The 22,040-nt window shown below is 34.3% G+C and overlaps 1 protein-coding gene across 1 annotated transcript in view; it reads right to left on the bottom strand.

Annotated features, from left to right (window-relative positions):
- Window positions 1–933: 933 nt before the first annotated feature.
- The window catches only part of LOC145255697 (phosphatidylinositol N-acetylglucosaminyltransferase subunit A-like), a 75,835-nt gene continuing 54,728 nt past the window's right edge, over window positions 934–22,040 (bottom strand). Inside the window, exons 9-12 of the mRNA XM_080114273.1 lie at window positions 21,315–21,400; window positions 18,126–18,309; window positions 12,640–12,739; window positions 934–2,274 (exon numbers count right to left, since the gene is read on the bottom strand). Coding sequence (XP_079970399.1) covers window positions 2,173–2,274; window positions 12,640–12,739; window positions 18,126–18,309; window positions 21,315–21,400 — 472 coding nt within the window. The 3' untranslated portion in view covers window positions 934–2,172. The remainder of the gene's footprint in view (window positions 2,275–12,639; window positions 12,740–18,125; window positions 18,310–21,314; window positions 21,401–22,040) is intronic.

The raw sequence follows: 22,040 nt of genomic DNA on the forward strand, positions 1-22,040 counted from the left end.
AAGCTATCCCAGTCAGCCATAGAGTATCTTGGGGAGGCCTCATGTTTTGACAAGCTTCTGGACTTGACCTTTACTCCTGATCTGAAATGGAACACATACATCCAATCCGTTGCCAAGGCTGCTGGAAAAATGGTGGGATCCTTCTACCGATCCAATAAATATTTCACTTCTGATGCAATTCTCTATCTATATAAGAGCCAGGTACATCCAAGGAGTACTGTTACCACATCTGGGTAACAGCTGCTAGAAAGGATTTATCCTGCCTTGATAGAGTTCAAAACAGACTTTGTAGCCTCGTAGAAGATGTCTTTTTCTCTTCCCTGCAACCTCTTTCACACAGAAGAGATGTTGCGAGTTTGTCTCTGCTTTATCGTTATTTTCATGGCAAGTGCTTGACTGAGCTCCAATCTATGGTCCCCCTCGCCAAACTTTCACAAGAAATACCTGTCTAGCTGAAAACACTATTAATACTCTTTATCTGTGCCTAAACCTAGACGTAGATTCCATGAACAAAGCTTTTTTTCTTAGAACTGCACGCCTGTGAAACTGTCTTCCATTTTTTAGCTTTCCAGCTGACTACAATGTGGTTGTCTTCAAGTCCAACGTAAACAAGTTCTTGATGAGCCGTTCCACTAAAGTTAACAAATTTACCGAATTTCCATTACTAACGATTAATATATTGTCCAATTGACTACTGTACACTCTTTAATCCGTGGCCTCTTGGCCTTGATGAGCGGTGATGCCTATGTAAAAAAAAAAACCCAAAAAAACTTCAATTTTTGAGTAGGTAAATATTTTAATAATGAATATACAAGTACTTTTTTAATAATTAAAAATAAAATATTAATAATTACTTAAGTTATACACAATATTTGCGAGTAATCAAAACTGGGCCGTGGAGTCATTAGCTCCAAAGTTAAAGTGAGACTGGTGAAATTTTTAAATAGCTTTTTTATTTTAAAAAGAAACCTGTTTGTAAGTCCCTGGGAATTTTATGTTAAAAAAAAATTAAATTAATAAAATATGTAGAATTTCATTAAAAAAAAAGGAGCAGATGATGAAAAATGTCAAAAGCAAAAAATATGTATTGTTATTAGTCGTGGTCATTTTTTGTGCTTTTTTTTTTTTAAATTATGAATTACTTTTTGGTAAATGTGTTGTAAAAAGTGGGGACTAAATACACATCAAATGAATTTTCTTTTGCTTGATAAAAGTTACTTTTCTATCGACCTGCATATTTTTTCATTTTTGTAACTTTTGTAGATGTTTTTTTTTATTTCAGAATTTGTTTCATAGCCTTAAAGTCTTGTAGAAAAAAACTCAATGTGGCCACTTGATTTTTATCATCTTAGTATTTTTAACAATTCAAAAATTGAAAAAAAACAAACAAATTAATGACTATCACCAAAGGCATTAAAATCAAATTTTTGATCAATCTGTATATTTTTAACTCACTGAAACTGTTCAAAATGTTTCTTTATTTCAAAATAAGTTGCAGTATATTGAAGTTTTTGGCCTAACGCATTCATCTATTTTTATTTTCAAGCTTTTGAAGCTACAAAAATTCTGAAATAAAAACCACAAAATGTTTCAAAACAGAAAGACTATGCAGATATTTACTTCCTTCCCACTGCAAAAAGATGTGACACAAGGTGGGAAGAATCAAGCCAGCACCCCTAAAAGAGCAGCACCGACTTTTTTAAAAAATAATTGTCTGGATTGCCCTGTCTGGATTGCCCAGTAAGGATGTCTCAGGCAGTAAATAAACTTACTTAACCAAAAAACAGAAGGCAATGACCTGGGAGGGAAGACCTTCAGTCTGACAGGTCCATGGTCATTTCCTATTGAAAAATGGCCAAGACTGTTAGACAAGTTGAGGATGTACCCTCGACTGGCATGAATAGAACCTATTAAGCTGTGCCAGTCAATTATATACTTCCACTTTTTACACTGTTAAATAAATCTACACTTAAACCTTTTTTTTAAAGTTGGAGATGCAGTTAGCCAATTGTAACCGACTAATAAAGCAATACATGTTCGCCGACTCCAATTCCACAATCCAATTAATCTTTCTAGTGTCATGACCATTTAATTTTTCCATACATTTTTTTCATTTTGATTTGGCGTTCAAATGACTGACGTTAACAACTTGTTTGTCACCCTTGCAGTTCCTCAAGTGCTAAGCTTTAATGTTTGCACAGAAACAGCACCAGAGGAAACAGAACATCGATTTGGTAATGGTCTTGGAACAAATTCTGGTACTCGTTCGATTTTCTGGGAAAAAAAAAAAAAAATTATATAAGGTGGATAAAAAAGTTCTTGCAGAATTTATAATTTTAATTTCAAATGATGTATTTTCAAATAAATTTTCGTTATAATACCTTTACTTTATATATCAGTTTAAAGAGCGTTTTTTGTTTTATCCAATCGTTTAAATTACAATCATTTTAAAACAATTGTCTTCTTGACAGAACACTGGATACAAGATGAAAAAAGCAAATTTGCACAATTTTCTTATTTCAGTTCAAGCTAGGCTGAAAAACTGCTGAAACAGCTTGTGACATCAATGAAGCGTTTCCAGAAACCACTACTGAAGGCACAGCACAATGGTGGTTTAAGAAATTTTGTGGTGGTGACGAGAGTCTTGAAGATGATGAGCATGGTTGGCCATCAGATGTTAACGATCAATTAAGAGCCTTAGTCAAAGCCAAATCCATGCACAATTGTTCAAGAATTTGCTTCTGAATTAGATGTAAAGTATACAACAAAGAGATTTGAAAGACAAAAAGACTTGATAAATGAGTGCCTCATGAATTGGGTGTTGGTTGGTTGTTTTTGTTTTACGGCATATCAACCTTTTTCAGGTTATTTAATGCTGAATCTAGTTATTTTGAGGAACGATTTTTAATGGAATATATTCTTTTTTTAAGTCAGATTCTATTTAACCAATAGTTGGGACCCTAACAGGCACTACCACTCTGGGTCAGAGTGGACCTGGGAGCAATGGCAATTAAAGGGTTGCTCCACACTCCCCAAAGCCCGCAAGCTGGGGCCTCACCATCGGATATAGTTTTAGGTCATATCCAGGACAGTTGTATAAAGAGTTCTTTTTAAATTTTTTATAAAGGCCAATTTTTTTAAGATATGAGAGTTTGGTGTGGGGATTGTTTTTATCAAATAACTCTTTAATATTGCTTTCTTTGTAGAATCGATTTACTGTTACAAAATCAGTACATTCAATTAATATGTGTTTGATTGTGAGTGGTGTTTGACAAGGTATACAGATGGGTTGGTTTTCTTTTTTTAGGAGATATGAGTGGGTTAAGTGAGTATGGCCTATTTTTATTCTTGTTAGTTTGACTTCTTCTTTTCTGTTTAATTTCGTATTTTGTTCTTGTTTTTTTTATTTTTGGCATGATTTCGTGAAGTTTGTTGTTAGGGTGTTCATTCCAGTAGGTTTACCATTTCTCTATTGTATATGCATTGATACTTCTTTTTAGATCTATGTATGGAATTTTAAAATTTGCATCAATTGGGAGATTTAAGGCGTTTTTTGCTGCTGAGTCTGCTAATTCGTTACCTTTAATACTGGAATGGCTTGGTATCCAGCAGAAAATGATTTCTTTTTTTACTGTTTAGTTCAGTTAATTTTTGGAGTAATTTTGCGATTAGGGGGTTGTCCATCTTTTTATTTTTAATCGCCTTTAAAGTAGATTGGGAGCCTGAAAGGATTATAAATTTGTTTTTTTGTTATTGGAGGTGAGTTTGAGAGCTAGGATTAGAGCATGTATTTCAGCACTGAAGATTGAGGTTTCTTTTGTGAGGTTTGATTGGATTTTGATTGATTTATTGAATATTGCTGCACAGGCTGTTGCATTATTTTGTTTAGACCCATCCGTATAGATGTGTGCGTGGTCTGGATACTTTTCTTTGATTTTATCGAGATCATCATGATAAGTTATTGGATGAGTATGCTTCTTTTCGTATTTACTTAAACTTAGGTCGATGTTAGGAGATATGATTTTCTAGGGAGGGGTTTTGAGTAGGACAGTTTCGTGAATTTTAGTTATCGGTAGACTTGCTTCTTTGGAAATCGATTTTATTCTAAGTTTATGTTGATTATGTTTTCTTTTTGGTTGAAAAGGTGTTTACGGTTTGGATTTAAAGTGCTATTGTGTGCTGGGTTTGTGGGGTTGGCTGTACGTTTTGTGTAGTATTTTAGACCAAGGTTTTGATTTCTGAGCATTGGAGGAGTTTCATGTGCTTCTGCATACAGGCTTTCTACAGGGGTGGTTGGAAATGCTCCTAGTGCTAGTCTTAGTCTGGAGTGGCATATTGTGTTGAGGGTTTTTAGATATGACTTTTTGGTGAATTGATATATGAAGCTACCATAATCTATTTTTGATCTAATTAATGCTCTATATAGTTTGAGTAGTGTGTTCTTGTCAGCTCCCCAATCTGTATGGGCGATGACTCGTAGGAGTTGTAATGCTTTATTACATTTGGTTTTGATGTGATTGATGTGTGGAATGAAATTTAGTTTTTTGTCAAAAATGATTCCCAGGTGCTTGTGTTCATTTATGAATGGAATTTTTTCGCCTTCAATCTGTAAGGTTGGGTCAGGGTGGAGTTTGCGTTGGTTACAGAAATGGATGCATTTTGTTTTAGTTTTGGAGAATTTGAAACCATTTTTCGTTGCCCATTTATTAATTTTATTTATATTATGTTGTAGTTTTCTTTCAATAGTGTGAGTGTATTTAGATCTGTAGCTGATTGAGCAGTCATCTACATACAAGGAGCTATGTATATCAGGAGAGAGTTCTTTTATAATGTTATTGATTTTCATGTTAAAGATAGTTGTCGATAATATGCTTCCTTGGGCCATTCCTTCTTCTTGATTTTGTGGGTCTGATAAAGTTGAGTCTATGCGAACTTGGAAAGATCTGTCTGTTAGGAAGTTTTTTATGAATTCAGGTAATCTGCCTCTTAGTCCGATGTTGTGGAGATCTTTTATGATACCGTGTTTCCAGGTAGTTTCATATGCTTTCTCAAGATCGAAAAAACAGATGTTACGTGTTCCTTATTGATAAAAGCTTCTCTGATATAATTTTTGAGGTTAGTGATGTGGTCTATACATCCTCGATTTTTTTGGTATCCACACTGGACTTCAGAAATTATTTTGTTGTCATCTAGATACCATATAAGACAGTAGTTAATCATTCTTTCGAACGTTTTGCTTAGGCAGCTTGTGAGAGCTATTGGTCTGTAGTTTTTTGGGTTTGATGTATCTTTTCCCAGTTTGGGTATTGGTATTGTTGCATTTTTCTATGAAGTTGGGAAATCTTTTGTTTCCCATATTTTATTATAAATTTTAGGAAGGAGTTTTAATGATTCTGGTGAAATTTCTTTAAGGAAGCTGTAGTGCACTTCATCTGGTCCTACAGCTGAGTTATGGGATTTTTCTATGGCGGTTTCTACTTCATTGAGGGAGAAGATTTCATTGTAAGGCTCTTGGTTTTTGGAGTTAAAGTTTATTTTGTACTTTTCTTCATGTTTCTTAAGTATTTGGAATTGTCTCTTGTAGTGTTTTGATGATGAGTTTCTGGCAAAGGTTTTAACTAGTGTGTTAGCAATATCTTTTTTATCAGTTATTTTCTGTTTATTTGTAAGAAGGTGTTTGATTGGATTCGGATTATATTTTCCAGTTATTTTCCTAATTATTTCCCAGACGGTTTTGGGTTTAGTGGTGATGTTGATTTTGTTGACAAATTGTTTCTAGCAGGATCTTTTGCATTCTTTAATTGTTTTTCGAGTTTTAGCTCTTTGGTGCTTGTATTAAGTTGTTGATTGTGGGTTATTTTTTAAATTTTCTTAAGGCTGCCTTTCTCTGTCTAATGGCCATTTTACATTCTGGATTGAACCATGGTTTGTTTTTTTTTCCAGGAGGAGAATTTTTGGGTATGCATTTTTTGGCTATTGTTATGAGTACTTCCGTGAATTCTTCTATTGTTTGGATTTGATGTTCTATTAATTTTAGTGAACAAAGTTTTTTAAATTCGGCCCAGTTGGCTTTGTTTGTGTTCCACCTGGGTATGTGGTTTTGGATGGAGTTACTGTAATTGATTATAATAGGGAAGTGATCACTTCCACAGAGTTCTTCGTAAGTGCTCAATGTATAATCCAAGAAGCTTGATGGATCACACATGGTAAGATCAATGGCACTAGTTGATCCGTTTGTTGGATTTAAGTATGTGGGATTTTTTTGATTGAGAAGGCATAAGTTATTTTTGTTAATTAATTGTTCAATTTTGTTTCCTTTTGAGTTTGTGATTTTACATCCCCATAATGTACTGTGGCAATTAAAGTCCCCTAGAAGAATGAATGGTGAAGGTAGTTGTTTTATTAAATTTTCTAGTTCATTTTCATTTATTGGTTCATGAGGAGGGAGGTATATTGAGCAGATTGTGATTGTTTTGTGTAATGTGACTTGAGTTGTAATTGCTTGGAGATTTGTTTTGACCGAGAAATTGCTTTGAGGTATGTTATTCCTTACAAGAATTGAGGTGCCTCCATTAGCACGAAGGCCTGTGTTATGGAAATAGTTGTATTGTTCATAGTTTGGTGTTTTGAAATGGTTATTGTTTTTTAGGAAGGTTTCTTGTAAGTAAACAATGGCTGGGTTGAAGAGTGAGATAAGTATAAGAAGTTCATTATAGTTAGATCTTATTCCACGACAATTCCATTGGATAATTTGTTGTGTTTTATTTCTATCCATGAAGCTGTTTAGTTTTCCTCTATTTCCATCTCTTTAGAAGTAGAGGGTTTATCTTTTGTTGGAGTTTGTGTCTTTGGTGAAGTGTTTTGCTGGGTTTTTTCTTTTTTTTTGTTTGGATCTGGACGTCGATCTGGATCTTGCTTGAGATGTTGCCGTTTTGGCTTCTTGTTCATTTTTTTCCCTCTTGATTACTTGTGTTTGGTTTCTTTTTTTTTTCCAGGGTGTTTTCGGTTTCCATTTTTTCTAGAATTTGGAATCTATTTTGAGTGTCTATTGTTTGGTTTTCTTTTTTTCTGGAACGTTCTTTATTTGATGTTTTATCATTACTTATGTTTTTATTAATTTCTGGTGGTTGTTTTGTTGGTTTCTGTGATAATTTTTTTAATGGTTCTGTTGTGGATGGAATATTATTTTCTTTGTTTGGATTTGTTATTTCTATTTTGTTTCCCAGATTTGAGTATTTTTCTTTTAGGCTATTTTGAAATTCTGGCCATTCTATAATATTTAATGTAATCAGTTTGTTAATCAGTTCCCTATATTGATCACGTATTTCATTATGTTGGCATGGTTTAGTTGTCTTTTTTGTTGTCTCAGCATATGTGTTGTCTTTCATGTACGTCTCAACTATTTTTCTGGCTTCTGGAAAGGTTGTGTTTTTCTTGTACTTTACTTCTATAATTTCTCTTTCTTTTTTATATGTTTTGCATATTTTAGAAAAGACCGGGTGATCTTCTTTGCAGTTTGCGCATTTCACTTCATTTATGCATTTTTCTTCGGTGTGGTCAAACTCTTTGTTGCCACATTTTCCACATATTTTTATTCCTTTACAGGCTTCTTTATGATGTCCATATTTTTGGCAATGAAAACATCTTAATGGAGCTGGGATATATTGGTCTACTTTTACATTTAAGTAGCCAATTTTTATTTCCTTAGGTATTGTTGATTTGTTAAACGTTAGTATGTATGTGTTGGTGGTTATTATTTTATTGTTTCTTTTTATGTTTATGCGGATGTGGTTGATTACTCCTTGTTTTTCTAATTCGGTTTTTATTTCTTCTTTAGTTGCCAGTGATAGTTCATAACTTTGAATTACTCCTTTCGAAGTGTTTAGTGTTTTATGGGGAAAGACTTTGCACTTGTACTCATGGAAGTTCTTCATTTTGAGTAGAGATTGAGCATCTCTAAGATTAGTTCTCTCAACTAGTAGATTTCCATCTTTTGTTTTTTTGATCATTTTTGGTTTACTTTTTGTGGATAATGTTTTTTCTATTGGGAAAGGTGATAAATTTCCAATTTTTTTATTTTCGATTAATTCAATAACCAAGAATCGTGGGAAGTTTCCTTCGTCTATAGTTGGAACGGTTTTTCTAGTTTTGAATTTTTGTTCCTCATCTGAGCTTGAGAGGTCAGAGTCGGAGGAATGGTTTCTTTTAAGGGTTTTGAGGGGGACGCATTTGTTTTTATCAGCCATGGATTTTGGGATTTATTTTTCATCAACCACGCTCCCTACCCACCTCGGAGTCCAAAATTGGGGCATAGTAAGGGGGGAAACCCATTCGCCTTGATCATGTCGGGGCTATGTGGAGGATATACTCTTTTGGTAAGGAGTTCTCAAGCACTATATTTTCTGTTCAATATGTCCTCAAAAATACATTTGCTCAGATGGAGTGTTGAGTTCTGCTTTTTCCAATTGATTGATCCTTGCCACCACCTTCTAGCACTTATTTGGTTTGCCTAATTTTTGTAGAGGGGGAAGAAAAAAAAAAAAAAATTAAAAAAACAAGGTGGGAGTACTTTTAAGTTTCGTTCTTTGTCGTGGTAGTTGGTACTTTGGGTGTTAATGTTAGGGCTTGGCGTGACTGGCCGATTGGTTGGATCGGGCCTCTCCGACCTCCCGTCTAGCCGAAGTAAGGGCCGAAGTAATGTGTTGCAGTCCTAGACTTTTATGCACCCAGGTCTAGGTTAACTTAATCACCAAGATCACGTCCTAAGGCATTGCAGGTAGCAACCCACGGCTAACTGGTTGCCCCATTGAGGGATTTTTACCCTCTGCAGGGGGGCAGTCGGCTTATTCTAGTGCCCTACCAACAGGGCAAAAAAAAAGGGGTGGGGGCGACTGGGTTGGTAAGTAGGGAAGGAAAAGGAAAGGAGAGGGGAAGGGGGTTGTTGTTTTTGTTTTTGTTTTGCAAAACATAATTAAGTTTTACAAAAGAGAATAAAAACAAAAACAGAAAATTGATGTAGGTGCATTTCATCTCAGGAAGCCAATAGACAGCCTGATCTGGTAGCACCAGCCTCATGAATTGAAAAACAACCAAAAGAAATATCATCATCCTTTTTTTTACACAACAAGAACAACCCATTTCTCAACCGGGTTGTGACCTGCGATGAAAAATGGGTTCTTTACGACAACCAGCGATGCTCAGCTCAGAGGTTAGATGCCTACAAAGCTCCATACACTTTCTGAAACCAGAGTTGCACCAAAAGAAGGTCATGCTCACTGTTTGGTGGTCTGCAACTGGTCTTATCCATTACATTTTTTTTAATGCAGGCGAAACCATTATGGCAAATAAGTACTGCCAACAAATGGATGAAATACATCAGAAACTTCGACAACAACACCCAGCATTAGTCAACAGAAACAGCCCAATTCTCCTTCACGACAATATCCAACCGCACGACCCTGAATAAATTGAGCTACAAAACTCTGCTTCATCCGCCATACTCTCCAGATCTCTCACCTACCGACTATCACGTTTTCAAGCATCTCAACAAATTTCTGTGTGAGAAATGGTTAAAAAACCTTAGCCATCAGCACACAAGATTCTTACATTGCTGGCATGAATACACCTGTTTTGCGTTGGCAAAAGTGTGTTGATTCTGATGGTGCTTATTTCGACCAATACATTTTTGTTTGAGCCGAGATTTGTTCATTTGAATTTACAATTTCAAAAGAACTTTTTTGTCATTCCGATAGCATAAATGAAAGTGACAATTTTCAAAAGAACATTAAAAATATTTGTATTTCATATATAAGAGATGCTTATGTAAAACTTTATTAGGGGATTTCGGGGAGGACACTCTCCCTCTCCAGAAAAGTTTGACATAAAATAGAAGGCTGTGTGGAGTTCTGATATTTTCTTTACTCTTTTTAACTCCCAAATAAGACATATTGCCATTTGAATCTAAGGGGCTACTATTTGCGATCGTGTCTAACAGAGGACTGTGGGGAGTTGGGCAGCGAGATGTCTGCTTATATTACATTTAAACGTCTGCAGGTTAATACAGTCAAGAAAATGAAGGAAATTTCAGTCTAGCAGTCTGAAGGAAGAAACTATTAAATTCGTTTTGGAAACTAAAGACCTTAACAGTGAAGAGGTGGGACTCTGCTGCATGATATCTCAAAGACTATTTTATCAGGGAGGTCATTTATGAATATCAGGAATAATAAAGGTCCAAAGATCAACCTAGTACAGCACAACCATGTTGATACACCGATTCTCGCTAAATTGCCGAAGTTAAGCAACATTGAGCCTGGCCAGTACCAGATGGGTAACCATTTGGGAAGGCTAGGCGCTGTATGTAACTTCTGGGAAGGTTGGGTGTGGGGCCAGCATCCTCACCCCGAAAAAGAACCCCTAACTACAAAAGCATCTACAAAGTTGTAGATGACCTATGCTCCTCCAGGGGATTAAGACTATGAATGGAAGGGTCGACCTCTGAGGTACACCTGTATTTATATCATATTGTTTTGACATACAACCATTCAGAACAATTTGGATTCTTCTCTTATTTAAGACGGATTTGATTATGTTACGTATTCGTCCAGTAATCCCATTACAATATGATATAAATGCGGGTGTACCATAGGGGTCGATCCTTGGACCTTTATTACTCCTGATATTCATAAATGAGCTCCTTGATAAAATTATCTCTGAGATTGGTATATTTGCTGACGACTCCAGGCTTTATGTCAAACATGAAAGGAAAATGAATGAACACACATTAAAGGCAATGGCAGAAACTCTCGAGAAATAATTCTGGTCTGTAGTGAAATGGGGACAAAAATGGATGGTCACATTCAATGCTGCCAAGACTAAGCTCTTTTACTTTAATAACTACAAGAAACCTTCTCAACCACTAATAGCTATGGCTAATGATACATTACCTGAAAGTACTTCATTAAAACTTCTTGGCTTAACGTTCACGGGAAACATGAGTTGGAACAGATACATTGAGTGTATTGCCAAGACCACTGCAAAGAAGGTGGGCTCTCTTTACCATGCTAGAAAGCTATTTACACCTGAGAGTATCCTGTACCTTTACAAGTCCACCATTTGCCCATCTATGGAGTATTGTTGCCACATTTGGGCTGGTGCATCAGCTACTAGTCTCTCCCTTTTAAACAGGATTCAAAAAAGTCGCTAACCTAATAGGTTATCAGCTAGGCATCAACTGCTGTCCCATTGACGAAATATTGCATCCCTCTGCCTGTTTTACAAGTACTTTTATGGTAGATGCTCCGATGACCTACAAGCCCTAGTACCACCTCAACGTAAATAGCTTGACAAGCCCAACAAGCAGCAAAATTCCACCCCTACACAGTAGAAATCCCTAAATGTAAGAAAGCCTTCTACTCTAATAGGTTTTTCCTTAAGATTGCTAGACTTTGGAATTCCCTTCTGGGTTCCTGTTTCCCCATCTGTACTGACATGCAGAAGTTCAAGTGTAATGTAAACAGACATCTTGCTGTTTAGCTCCCAACATAGTATCCCTGCAACTTATGTCTCAGATAGTAGCCCCCTAGATTAAAGTGGCACTGTGCCTTGTTTGGAGTGAAAATGCAATAAAAATATATATATATATATTTAAAAATTTTCCGGGGGGGGGGGTACAGAATTTTATAACAGCTAAATACAGACCAAAAAGCATAATGAATTTAAAATAAAAAATGAAAATAAAGGTTAGCTAACCAGGTTTCGTTCCTCACTTATCAAAGCTAAATCGAGGAAAATACGATTTAAAACAAACAAAAAAAGAAAGTCATGAATATGGCGGGGTAGGAAAAAAACAAAAAAAAAAAAAAACAGAAATGGGGGAAAAATTACATAGAGACTAAATTAAGTCCAAGAAGATTTTCTTTTTGCTTGCAAAGAGAAGGTCTCAAAGACTTAATAAAAAGAGTCTCTAAAATTTTCAACCCCGCCATATTCATGACTTTATTTTTTTTAAATCGTATTTTCCTCGATTTAGCTTTGATAAGTGAGGAACGAAACCTGGCTAGCTAACCTTTTATTTTCATTTTTTAAATTCATTATGCTTTTTGGTCTGTATTTAGCTGTTTTATATATATATAAAGAGGTAGGGAGCACTGAAAATCTGTGAAGACTTGTCACTCAGACTCCAGGGAACACCATAAATTGTTCTCAAATAGAAATCTTTGATATTGACCTGTATGAAAACTCCTAGTGAATAATAATTACTTCCTTTTTCAAAAGGTCCCTTAAATTCTCATAACAGAGTGCAAATATTACAAAACATCATATTTTGCCCAAAGCAACGCTTAAAAAGAATATATCAGTTTTATGAGTGTGTCTTGCAATTTTTTATCTTGATAAGTAGTGACCTAATAATAGAAAAATAAAATATGCACACACTCCTGGGCTCCTACCTTTCCCCAATATGATATGCTTATAAGTGAACATACTAGATCTGAATGAATTTGAACTTAGTTAACTAATCTCATTGTTTTGTGATAGAAAATGATTTCAACATTTTTAAATGAAAGATAAAAATTATAAAAGATTATCCACTGAAAAGGTAAAAAAAGAAAAAAAAGAAAAAATGGTGCCGATTTTACTTACTTCCTTAGGCCAAACCCATTGGAGTAAAGCCAAGTACATGATATTGATCACAGCCACAATTATAAGCAATTTCCCAACAAGAGGGCCCGTTTGATAAAACCTGAGTGAAAGAAAAATAAACATGTAGCTTAATGGAGACATGTCAATAAAAATGGAGGAAGTAAATGATCCTAAAAACAATTGAAGTGAGTGAAAAAAATAAAAATCGGATGATGATGTGTCGAAGCACAACATTTTTGCATGGATGGAATCGCGCAATCATAAATTTGACATGGAATTTGCCTTTTGATAAATTTTGTTTTATTTATACTAACATTATATTGTACTAGCATGCTTCCTGGCATTGCCTGGTCATAAAATATATTTAAATATGATATTTTAATTTATGCAAATTTCATATTTATCATTACAGAGCCAATTTTCTGTTGATTATTATATTATACCTAATATATATATATAGTAATGATTTCAAAGTTAAAAAAAATAACATTATGTCATTAGCTAGAATCGAAACCAAAACATTTAGCACTCCAGCATTGTTTGTTACCATCTGAGCTAACAACAGATGGATATCAAAACTTAAAAAATTAACTGACTTTAATGCATACATGTATATTTGCACATGCATAAAGGACCACTAAAAGTTGATTTATGCTTGCCAAGTTCCAATTTTATCAATTTTTAACTCTTTAGTAGCTATTTTTACCAGCTAAAGACCAATTTGAATTTGTTCAACAGGTCTGAATTCCCTATATATTAAATTTCAAGTCCGTAGACCAAAAATTGACAGAGAAGTTTTGTAGCGATCGTTCCTCACAGACAAGGTCACCTAAACACTGCATCTCATTGTGTGTGTGTGTGTGTGTGTATATATATATATATATATATATATATATATATATATATATATATATATATATAATATATTTTTATATAAGACAATCCCAGCCAAAAAGGGAATAGCTCAATATAAAAAAAAAAAATATCTTTTTTAAATCTCTAAATTTCATTTGCTCTATCAAGTATATTGAGCTATTTCCTTTTTGGCTGGGATTGTCTTATATAAAAATATTACCTTCTAAAATATTTTGTAATCACAGGATTCAATGATCTGTGTTCCTATTTGCCTCAGGGTTCTTATATATATATGAGAGAGAGAGAGAGAGATAGTCATCCACATACAGTACTGTTTCGCTGTTTCACAGCTCATTAGTGTGGCTAGACAAGCAACTACCTCAAGCCAGAATCAAAACCCAATCGCCCAAATGACAGTCGGAGCTTCTAACTGTTGCACTATATGGCTACTGCTATGCAGGTAGTGAATTAACAATGTTTTGATATTGTGTAAACAAATTGAGCTTACGTGTTTGGACAAAAAGCATCGCTTCATATGCTAATGGTAATTTGTATATCACTTCCCAAATGCTCAACTTAAGATAGGAAGCATTATAGTCATCCACATACAGTACTGTTTCACAGCTCACAGTGCGGCTAGACAAGCAACTACCTCAAGCCAGGATTGAAACCCAATCGCCTAAACGACAGTCAGAGCTTCTAACCATTGCGCTATATGGCTGATACTATGCGGGCAGTGAATTAACAATGTTTTGAGATTGTTCAAATACCTAAGTTCAATTTGTTTAGACAAAGAGCATCACTTCATACGCTAATGGTAATTTGTATATCACTTCCCAAATGCTCAACCTAAGATAGGGAGCATTATAGCCATCCACATACAGTACTGTTTCACAGCTCATCAGTGCGGCTAGACCAGATATAGATAGATAGATATAGATTAAGCTGCCTTTTTGTTGATGCTATTGTTTGCCCGGGTAATATTGTTAAACAAGCAATTTATTTAGTCGGCAAAGTTGAATATAAACAAAGAATTACACAAAATGAAAAATAAAACTCGTACATTAAATAAATCGCTCATGTAAGGATATTAATCATACAAACAATAGAATCAACACAAAATTGCCAGAAATAGATTTCGGTTTATCTTTATAATCAGTGCCTCTACTTCACTTCTGCTTTACCCTCCCCATGTTAAGAATGGCTTTTCTAACAGTAACCCATTTTGATGGTAATATAAGAGTGATAATGAAAAATGTTTTTTATTTTTTTCGAATTTAAACACTTAAATTAATATAAAGTTAGGTATCTGTGTGTGTGTGTGTGTATATATATATATATATATATATATATGAAATAAAATGGAGGTGGAAGGACCTGGATACTCAACGTTTTGCCCAATTTATGCGGGCTTCTTCAAGAGGTATGGTCATTGTCTTGAAGAAGCCCGCATAAATCGGGCGAAACGTTGAGTATCCAGGTCCTTCCACCTCCATTTTATTTCATATCGTCGGATTTAATCCAGCTCAACAATCATATATATATATATATATATATATATATACTAGCAAAAGTACCTGTCGTTGACTGGGTTCAAAAACAGCCTACAGAAAATGGACTCTGATTTATGAAAGTATGATAGGTTATGAAAAGGAAGGGTTGTAAAGAGATAGCTTCGAATTTGGGAGTATCAAAACCAAAGCAAAATATGATGAAAGTAAAAATAAAATAGATAAATCCCATAATTTATTATACCATACCTGTTCACACTGAAACACTTATCACAATATTGTGTGGATCTATATTAAAAAACCTTGTTAAACTTTGTGACATATTTCCATTCTATGGAGGTCAGGTGTGAACGAACACCCCATAATTTTATTATACCATATTTCTTCAAACTGAAACATAATTATCAAAGTATACTTATGCAGATAGATATGAAAAGTCTTTATTAAAGTTTGTGCCTATTTCCATTCTATGGAGGCCAGTCGCGAACGCAGACCCCACAATTTTATTATACCATCCCTATTTAAGTTAAAACATACTTATCAAAGTATTCTTATGTACATCTATATCAAAAACACTTGTAAACGTTTTTTTTTAATTTTTTATTTCCATACTTTGTGGACGCAGACCCCACAATTTTAATGAACCACCGTTCTGCCAGATCAAACATACCCATTCCTGTGTCTCAATGCATCTTCTATCATTATATGTAATCAGTTTTTAAAAATAGTCAACTATATAGGAGCCTATTTGTGACCACACACATTCAGCTTTATATTATAGATATATATATGTGTGTGTATGTGTGGGCAGAGTAATTTCCTAAACTAATGAAGTGATCATTACGAATGGGCACATTATTATTTTTGTAAATTTTAACATCTAGAGAGTGTACCCACATAAACTTGTACCCTTCTCAAAAAATGTAAAGATACAAAAAAAAAAGAAAATTGGAATTCATGCAGAATATGGACAATGCTGAAATCATAACATTATTTAGAAAAACCATTCTTAACATGGAGACAGGGATGTTTCTTTTAACTATTCTATACTTTCACCTAACAATTTAATAGCTGCTAAAAGAAAAATTTAATTAAAAACAAAGGAGCAACTGGAAGTAGAGACACTAATCAAAAAGATAACTAAATTTCAAATGTAAAAAGCATAAAAATTGTTGCTAGCTTTTGAAGATAGTATTATGAAAACAGAACAAAGTCTATTAAGGCAGGTAAGAATGCTCTGAATGGCACATTACTGATTAAAGCCTATCCCCACTCCTAACAGTAAGTGTTGTAGCTTTGAAGGCCGGTAATAAGCAACACAAACACTGTTATAATTAACAAAAGTATTTTACAGAAAGTATGCGTCTGATTCTGTTTGATCAAGCTGAGACAATTGTAAATAATTCAATAAAATTTTTTCAAATTTGAGTTTATCTTAAGTAGGACAGGCTCTGGCGTGAATGAAGTATTGTGGTGACTGAGATATTTCTACTTAAGAGTAGGTTAGTTGGTTGTTTTTGTTTTACGGCATATCAACCCTTTTCGGGTTATTTAATGCCGAATCCAAAGATTTTGAAGAAAAATCTTTTTAATAGAATATATTTGTTGTTTTCACGTCTGTTTCTATTTAACCCATAGTTGGGACCCTAACAGGTACTACCACTCCGGGTCAGAGTGGACCTGGGAGCAATGGTAATTAAAGGGTGGCTCCACACTCCCCAAAGCCCACAAGCTGGGGCTTCACCACTGGATATAGTTTAAGGTCATATCCAGGACCCCCATTGAGGGACTTTTACCCTCTTCAGGGGGGCAGTCGGCGTATTCTAATGCCCACCGACAGGGCCACTTAAGAGTAGGATAGACAATTTTAAGTATTTGAGAGCAATGGTGACCAACAACACCCATTATTCCCACACTTTCGAATTGCCTAATTTGTGCATTATGTATTTTTATGTTTTGTGTAAATAAATATTTCAAAGTGAAGTAGCTTTTTTTTACTTCACTCATAGAAAGAGAAGGGCATATTATACTTGGGCTAGCTGGATCTTCTCCGTAAATCTAAAACTTCCTTGTGTATATGTTTAGCATTGACAGATTATCATCATCATATTTAGTTTAACGTCCACTTTATATGCTGACATGTCTTGGATGGCTTTAAGAAATTGACTTCCAGACTAACCTACTAGCTAGTTTTTTACTTCTTCCTCTTCCCCTTAACTTTAATTTTATCTTTTTCCCCCCATGTTTTCCTTTCCCTTCACATGTGAATTGAACTGATGAATGTTTCTAATATTTGAATGCACCACTGCTGGTACCAGAGGGCAAAAAGGACCTTCAAGAGATTACAAGACTCATCTGTGCCTACTTGTAGGCCACAATTTCTTTTGCTCTTCTCAGAAGCCATGATGGCACGATCACTACTCACATTGGCCACATTCTCCCACACAGAAGTTACAAATGTACCCTTCTTGTAGGTTATGAAAGTCCCGTCAATCTTCACAGTAGCCACATGTGGTGATCTTTCAATGCCTGGTTCTAACATATGGAAAAGTCTGTGCATACATAAATTTCTTTATTCTTTTTCTTATATAAACTGTCAGCAGTGCCTATTCGCTATATTTAACTCTTGATAGGTCTATTTTCTGAAGCCTATCCAGTTCAATGTTAATTTTTTCTTCTGACATGAATGGAACATTTTGCTTCTTCTGACGAGCATTTTGTTTCAACTTTAATTTTGCAATTAATTTATTGCAGCTATTAAGCTTACAAAAAAAAAATAAAAAAATTATTTATTACACTTACTAAAAAAACAAAAATTATCTATTAAGCCTACCAAAAAAAAAAAAAAAAAAAAAATTGTGAAAAATTGTCTTTTTAGTTTTTTCTTTAGTTTTTCTGCTGCATTTTTTTAGTTTTTATCTTTTGATAAAATTAATTCATTGGTAAATCCCGCTATTGGAACTACTTCATCCAATTTGCACTTAGTAAATTACTTCATCACGGATACTTTTAGATACCATCACACTTCACAGAGCCAAAGAACCTCATCTTAATACTGTGAAACTACAGTGACCTTTTCTCGACCCAGAGGCTACAAACACAAACAAGGTAGTTTCTTACTTTGTTAGTCGCTGGCCAATATCCCTGGGAGGAACATCCATGACATTATTGTACACCTTTTCTGTCCTTTCGGCAACTTTTCGCCAGTTGTACATCATTTTGATCCGTCTGTGAGTGTCAAATGCATCAAGGATCTCGCCAGTTTCGCAACAATGGATGGCGTTCTCCAAGCCTTGAAACAAAGCTGGAATAATAAAGACAAATGGTACCAAGAGAAACAAAAATTATGAAAAATAGACACATTGCATATTGCACAACGGTATTATGCAATTGATCCTGAAGAAAAAAAAGGAACATGCTAAATATGTGTTACTTTTGTCTGTTAGTCACTTATAAGCTCCAAAACCATCCAATAAAATTTCACTAAATTAGGCCTGAAGCATCATTGGCATGCAAAGTAGTAAGCCAGTAATCACAGCACTGAAAAAGGAATCAAGTTTGTTATTATAACCAGCTGTATATAACTAACAGATATAAAGATGTCGGAAACTTTTTTGTCCAGATTATTGATAAAAGATCATAATTTAATTTGGCAAAAAAAAAAAAAAATCTCAAGAAGACTTTTTCAACTTTAAATAATTATGTTCGACTGAAGGCTATTGTGGTTTTGATGAACTGCCAAAACATCTATTACTGGGATAAGAAATCACAAAAATATTTTTGGGAAATATAATTGTAATTAGAAACTGCAAGTGAATGTGTTGAGATTGATCCGAAATGGATGAGTGAATGCTGCTTTACGAAGATAACACATCACCGAACAATAAATGTGCAAAAAGAAACACATGACATCAAACAATCACCATTCGCATCAGCGTGCTTTATGCCTTCAACTACGTCCATGCATCGTATATAAATAAGAACGTTTGCAACAAGCAGCAGCAGCAGCAGCAGTGGGTTTGGCAGCATTAAGCAGTGTAGTTCGCAATGTCGTCAGTCGTCAACATTCTCAACTCAACAATCACACACAGCTAACTGGTTAATGGGAAGGTTGGTTGGTTGTTTTTGTTTTACGGCATATCAACCCTTTTCGGGTTATTTAATGCTGAATCCAAAGATTTTGAAGAAAAAATTTTAATAGAATATATTTGTTGTTTTCAAGTTGGTTTCTATTTAACCCATAGTTGGAACCCTAACAGGTACTACCACTCCAGCTCAGAGTGGACCTGGGAGCAATGGTAATTAAAGGGTGGCTCCACACTCTCCAAAGCCCGCAAGCTAGGGCCTCACCACTGGATATAGTTTAAGGTCATATCCAGGACCCCCATTGAGGGACTTTTACCCTCTGCAGGGGGGCAGTCGGTGTATTCTAATGCCCCACCGACAGGGCCGGTTAATGGGAAGGACTACTATCTTCTTGAAACTGACCAGCACTATCAATTCAACAGTCACTGGCAGGGCAAACAGGTTAAAGGGAAGGACTACTATCTTTTTTAAACTAACTAGCATTCTTGATTCAACAATCAGCAGCACAGCAAATTGGTTAATGGGAAGGACAACTAACCTTACTAAACCTATTGAGAGTAAAAGTTAAACTTTAAATTCCTTTGTCTGTTCTTTTTGCTACCATACACTCATTCGTACGATAACATCATCATATTTGATTTAATATCTGTTTTATAAGTTCGCATGTATTGGACGAGTTTTAGAAATTAACCTCCATACTAACCTTTAGCCAGGTCTTTATTTCTTTCTCTCCATCCTTATCACTTCCTCCCATATGACTGCTATCTCAAATGTTCTACATCTAACCTAAGAACTCTAATTTTTTCAACATCACCGACCATATCATTGAAATCTTCTGTTCTGCACACATCTCTCTTTCTCTGAACTCATCAAGGATAAATATAACTTTGAAAGTCATTACTTTGCAGAAAAGCAAACAGTATTTTATCTACGCTTATCTGACTTATTTGATACTCAATTATGCTATGGATCGCTTTCAAAATGTGATCCATCAACTTGAAGCCTCTGTAATTATTCCTAGTTAGTGCTTCTTTTTACTTTTGTAACAATTCACAGCTATATTAATGTCCTAGACTTTCAAGATAAGCTCTTTTATTGTCTGATTTGTTAAGTCTGTGATCATCTCGATACCTATTTCCTCTGCAGACCTCAACATTTTTCAACAATGTCTGAGAGTATAAGATTTCATTTTACTCAGTTTCCATATCAATTCTAAAAGCTGGACAAGATACTGCTTTTTGCAACTTCCATATTTTCTTGCTTCTATGAAAACTCAATATCCAGCAATCTCTCATAATAGCATTTCCCTCTTGTTCTATTAATTTGTTGCTAATATGCCATTGTCATTTGGAACAATGAAGTCAAATCACATCCGCACACTGCATATTATTTCAGATACAGACCATTCTGAACACATGACTACAACTCCATATAAAGAAAGTTTTAGAGTTCAACAAAATTCTGTAGTGCTCACATTCATTATTAGAACACCTTTAAAAACCTAGTTTCTTAATTTGTTTAATTTTTAAAAAATTTCTTTTGAAATTGAAAAGACTATGCATTTGTGATCAATTGTAATACAATGATAACCACTATTCACACTTAGGCTTATGCCACCAAAATTTAAAAATAATGTTTTTACAGGTGATAAACAGCTAACATACTTCCTAACTTCTGGCATAGCACTACCAGAAGCGATGAGAAAGCAAATTAGTTCCTTTACTGTTATTGATCTTCAGTATTTCTATTGTGAAATAGTTTATTGAAATAAAATATAAGAAAAGGACATTATTGAAAAGTTTAACAATAAGAATTAACAAAATTATTCAGATAAAATAACACAATTAGTCTTTATTAAATAGTTCATTACTCAAAAAAAAGTTTTTAAGCGTTTTCAATAATTCAAAAAAAAAAAAAATGCGCAAAAAATATTTTCAATAATTCTTAAAAAAAAAAAAAATTTCAATAATTCTTAATTAAAATAAGACTGAAAAAACTTTTCAATGATTATTAAATGAAAAAAGAAAAATCAGAAAAACGTAATAAAAAAGTACATGCAAAGAGGAGATATAGGCATGAGAGAAAAAAAACACGATTTGCTTTGTCACCACTTCCGGTAGTACTACACCAGAAGTTAAGAAAGTACATCAGCTGACTATAACCTTTTCACACATAAAACTTAAATATGAATTAAATATGAATCTATACTGTTTTGATTCTCACCTTGGACACTTGGTTCACACAAAATGAAGAGATCTTCCGGCAAAACTTCTGGGATGCCACCAACCTTCGTAGAAACCACTTGCAACCTGAAGTAAGAAAATATATTTTTAACTAAATATTAGATGGTATCATGTATTACTATGCTAAATTTGAGTTTATAAACATTTGTTTCCCTAAGGTTTTATATATATATATATATATATATATATATATATATATATATATATATATATGTGCACATAATAATTAGCCACCTAATATTATACTGTGCAAAGTACATTAAAAATGACAAGATTCGCCATCTTGTGTGTAATTGGTTCAGAAGTTAAATTTCACAGTATATAACTAAAAATACAGGTTTTGAGTCTGTGAAAATTACTTAGAAAAGTGATGCCATCTTATGGTAAATAAAAAATAATTATAATGGAAACAAATCCCACAACCCCTTGAAAAACTATGGCGGAGTTCAGTTGAAGCATAAACCCAAATCAATGCTTTGCACACCTCAAATCAAAAATAATCTTAATCATGTAAGTATCCTTTATACACTTTATTGGACCAATTTTGTTGAGGAGAGACAAGATGAAGCGGTAATCTCCATTTTTTTTTTTTTTTTACATTTGAAAGGAAATAAATATTACACAATAATCACACGGTTAACAGTAGGCCTTATATTATGGGGACGTTATGAAAAGACTATTTGATAAACAGTCATGGCAGGCTTGT

This window comes from Euprymna scolopes, chromosome 31 (genome assembly GCF_053919585.1).
Source record: "Euprymna scolopes isolate OS-2025 chromosome 31, ASM5391958v1, whole genome shotgun sequence".
Lineage (NCBI taxonomy): Eukaryota > Metazoa > Mollusca > Cephalopoda > Sepiida > Sepiolidae > Euprymna > Euprymna scolopes.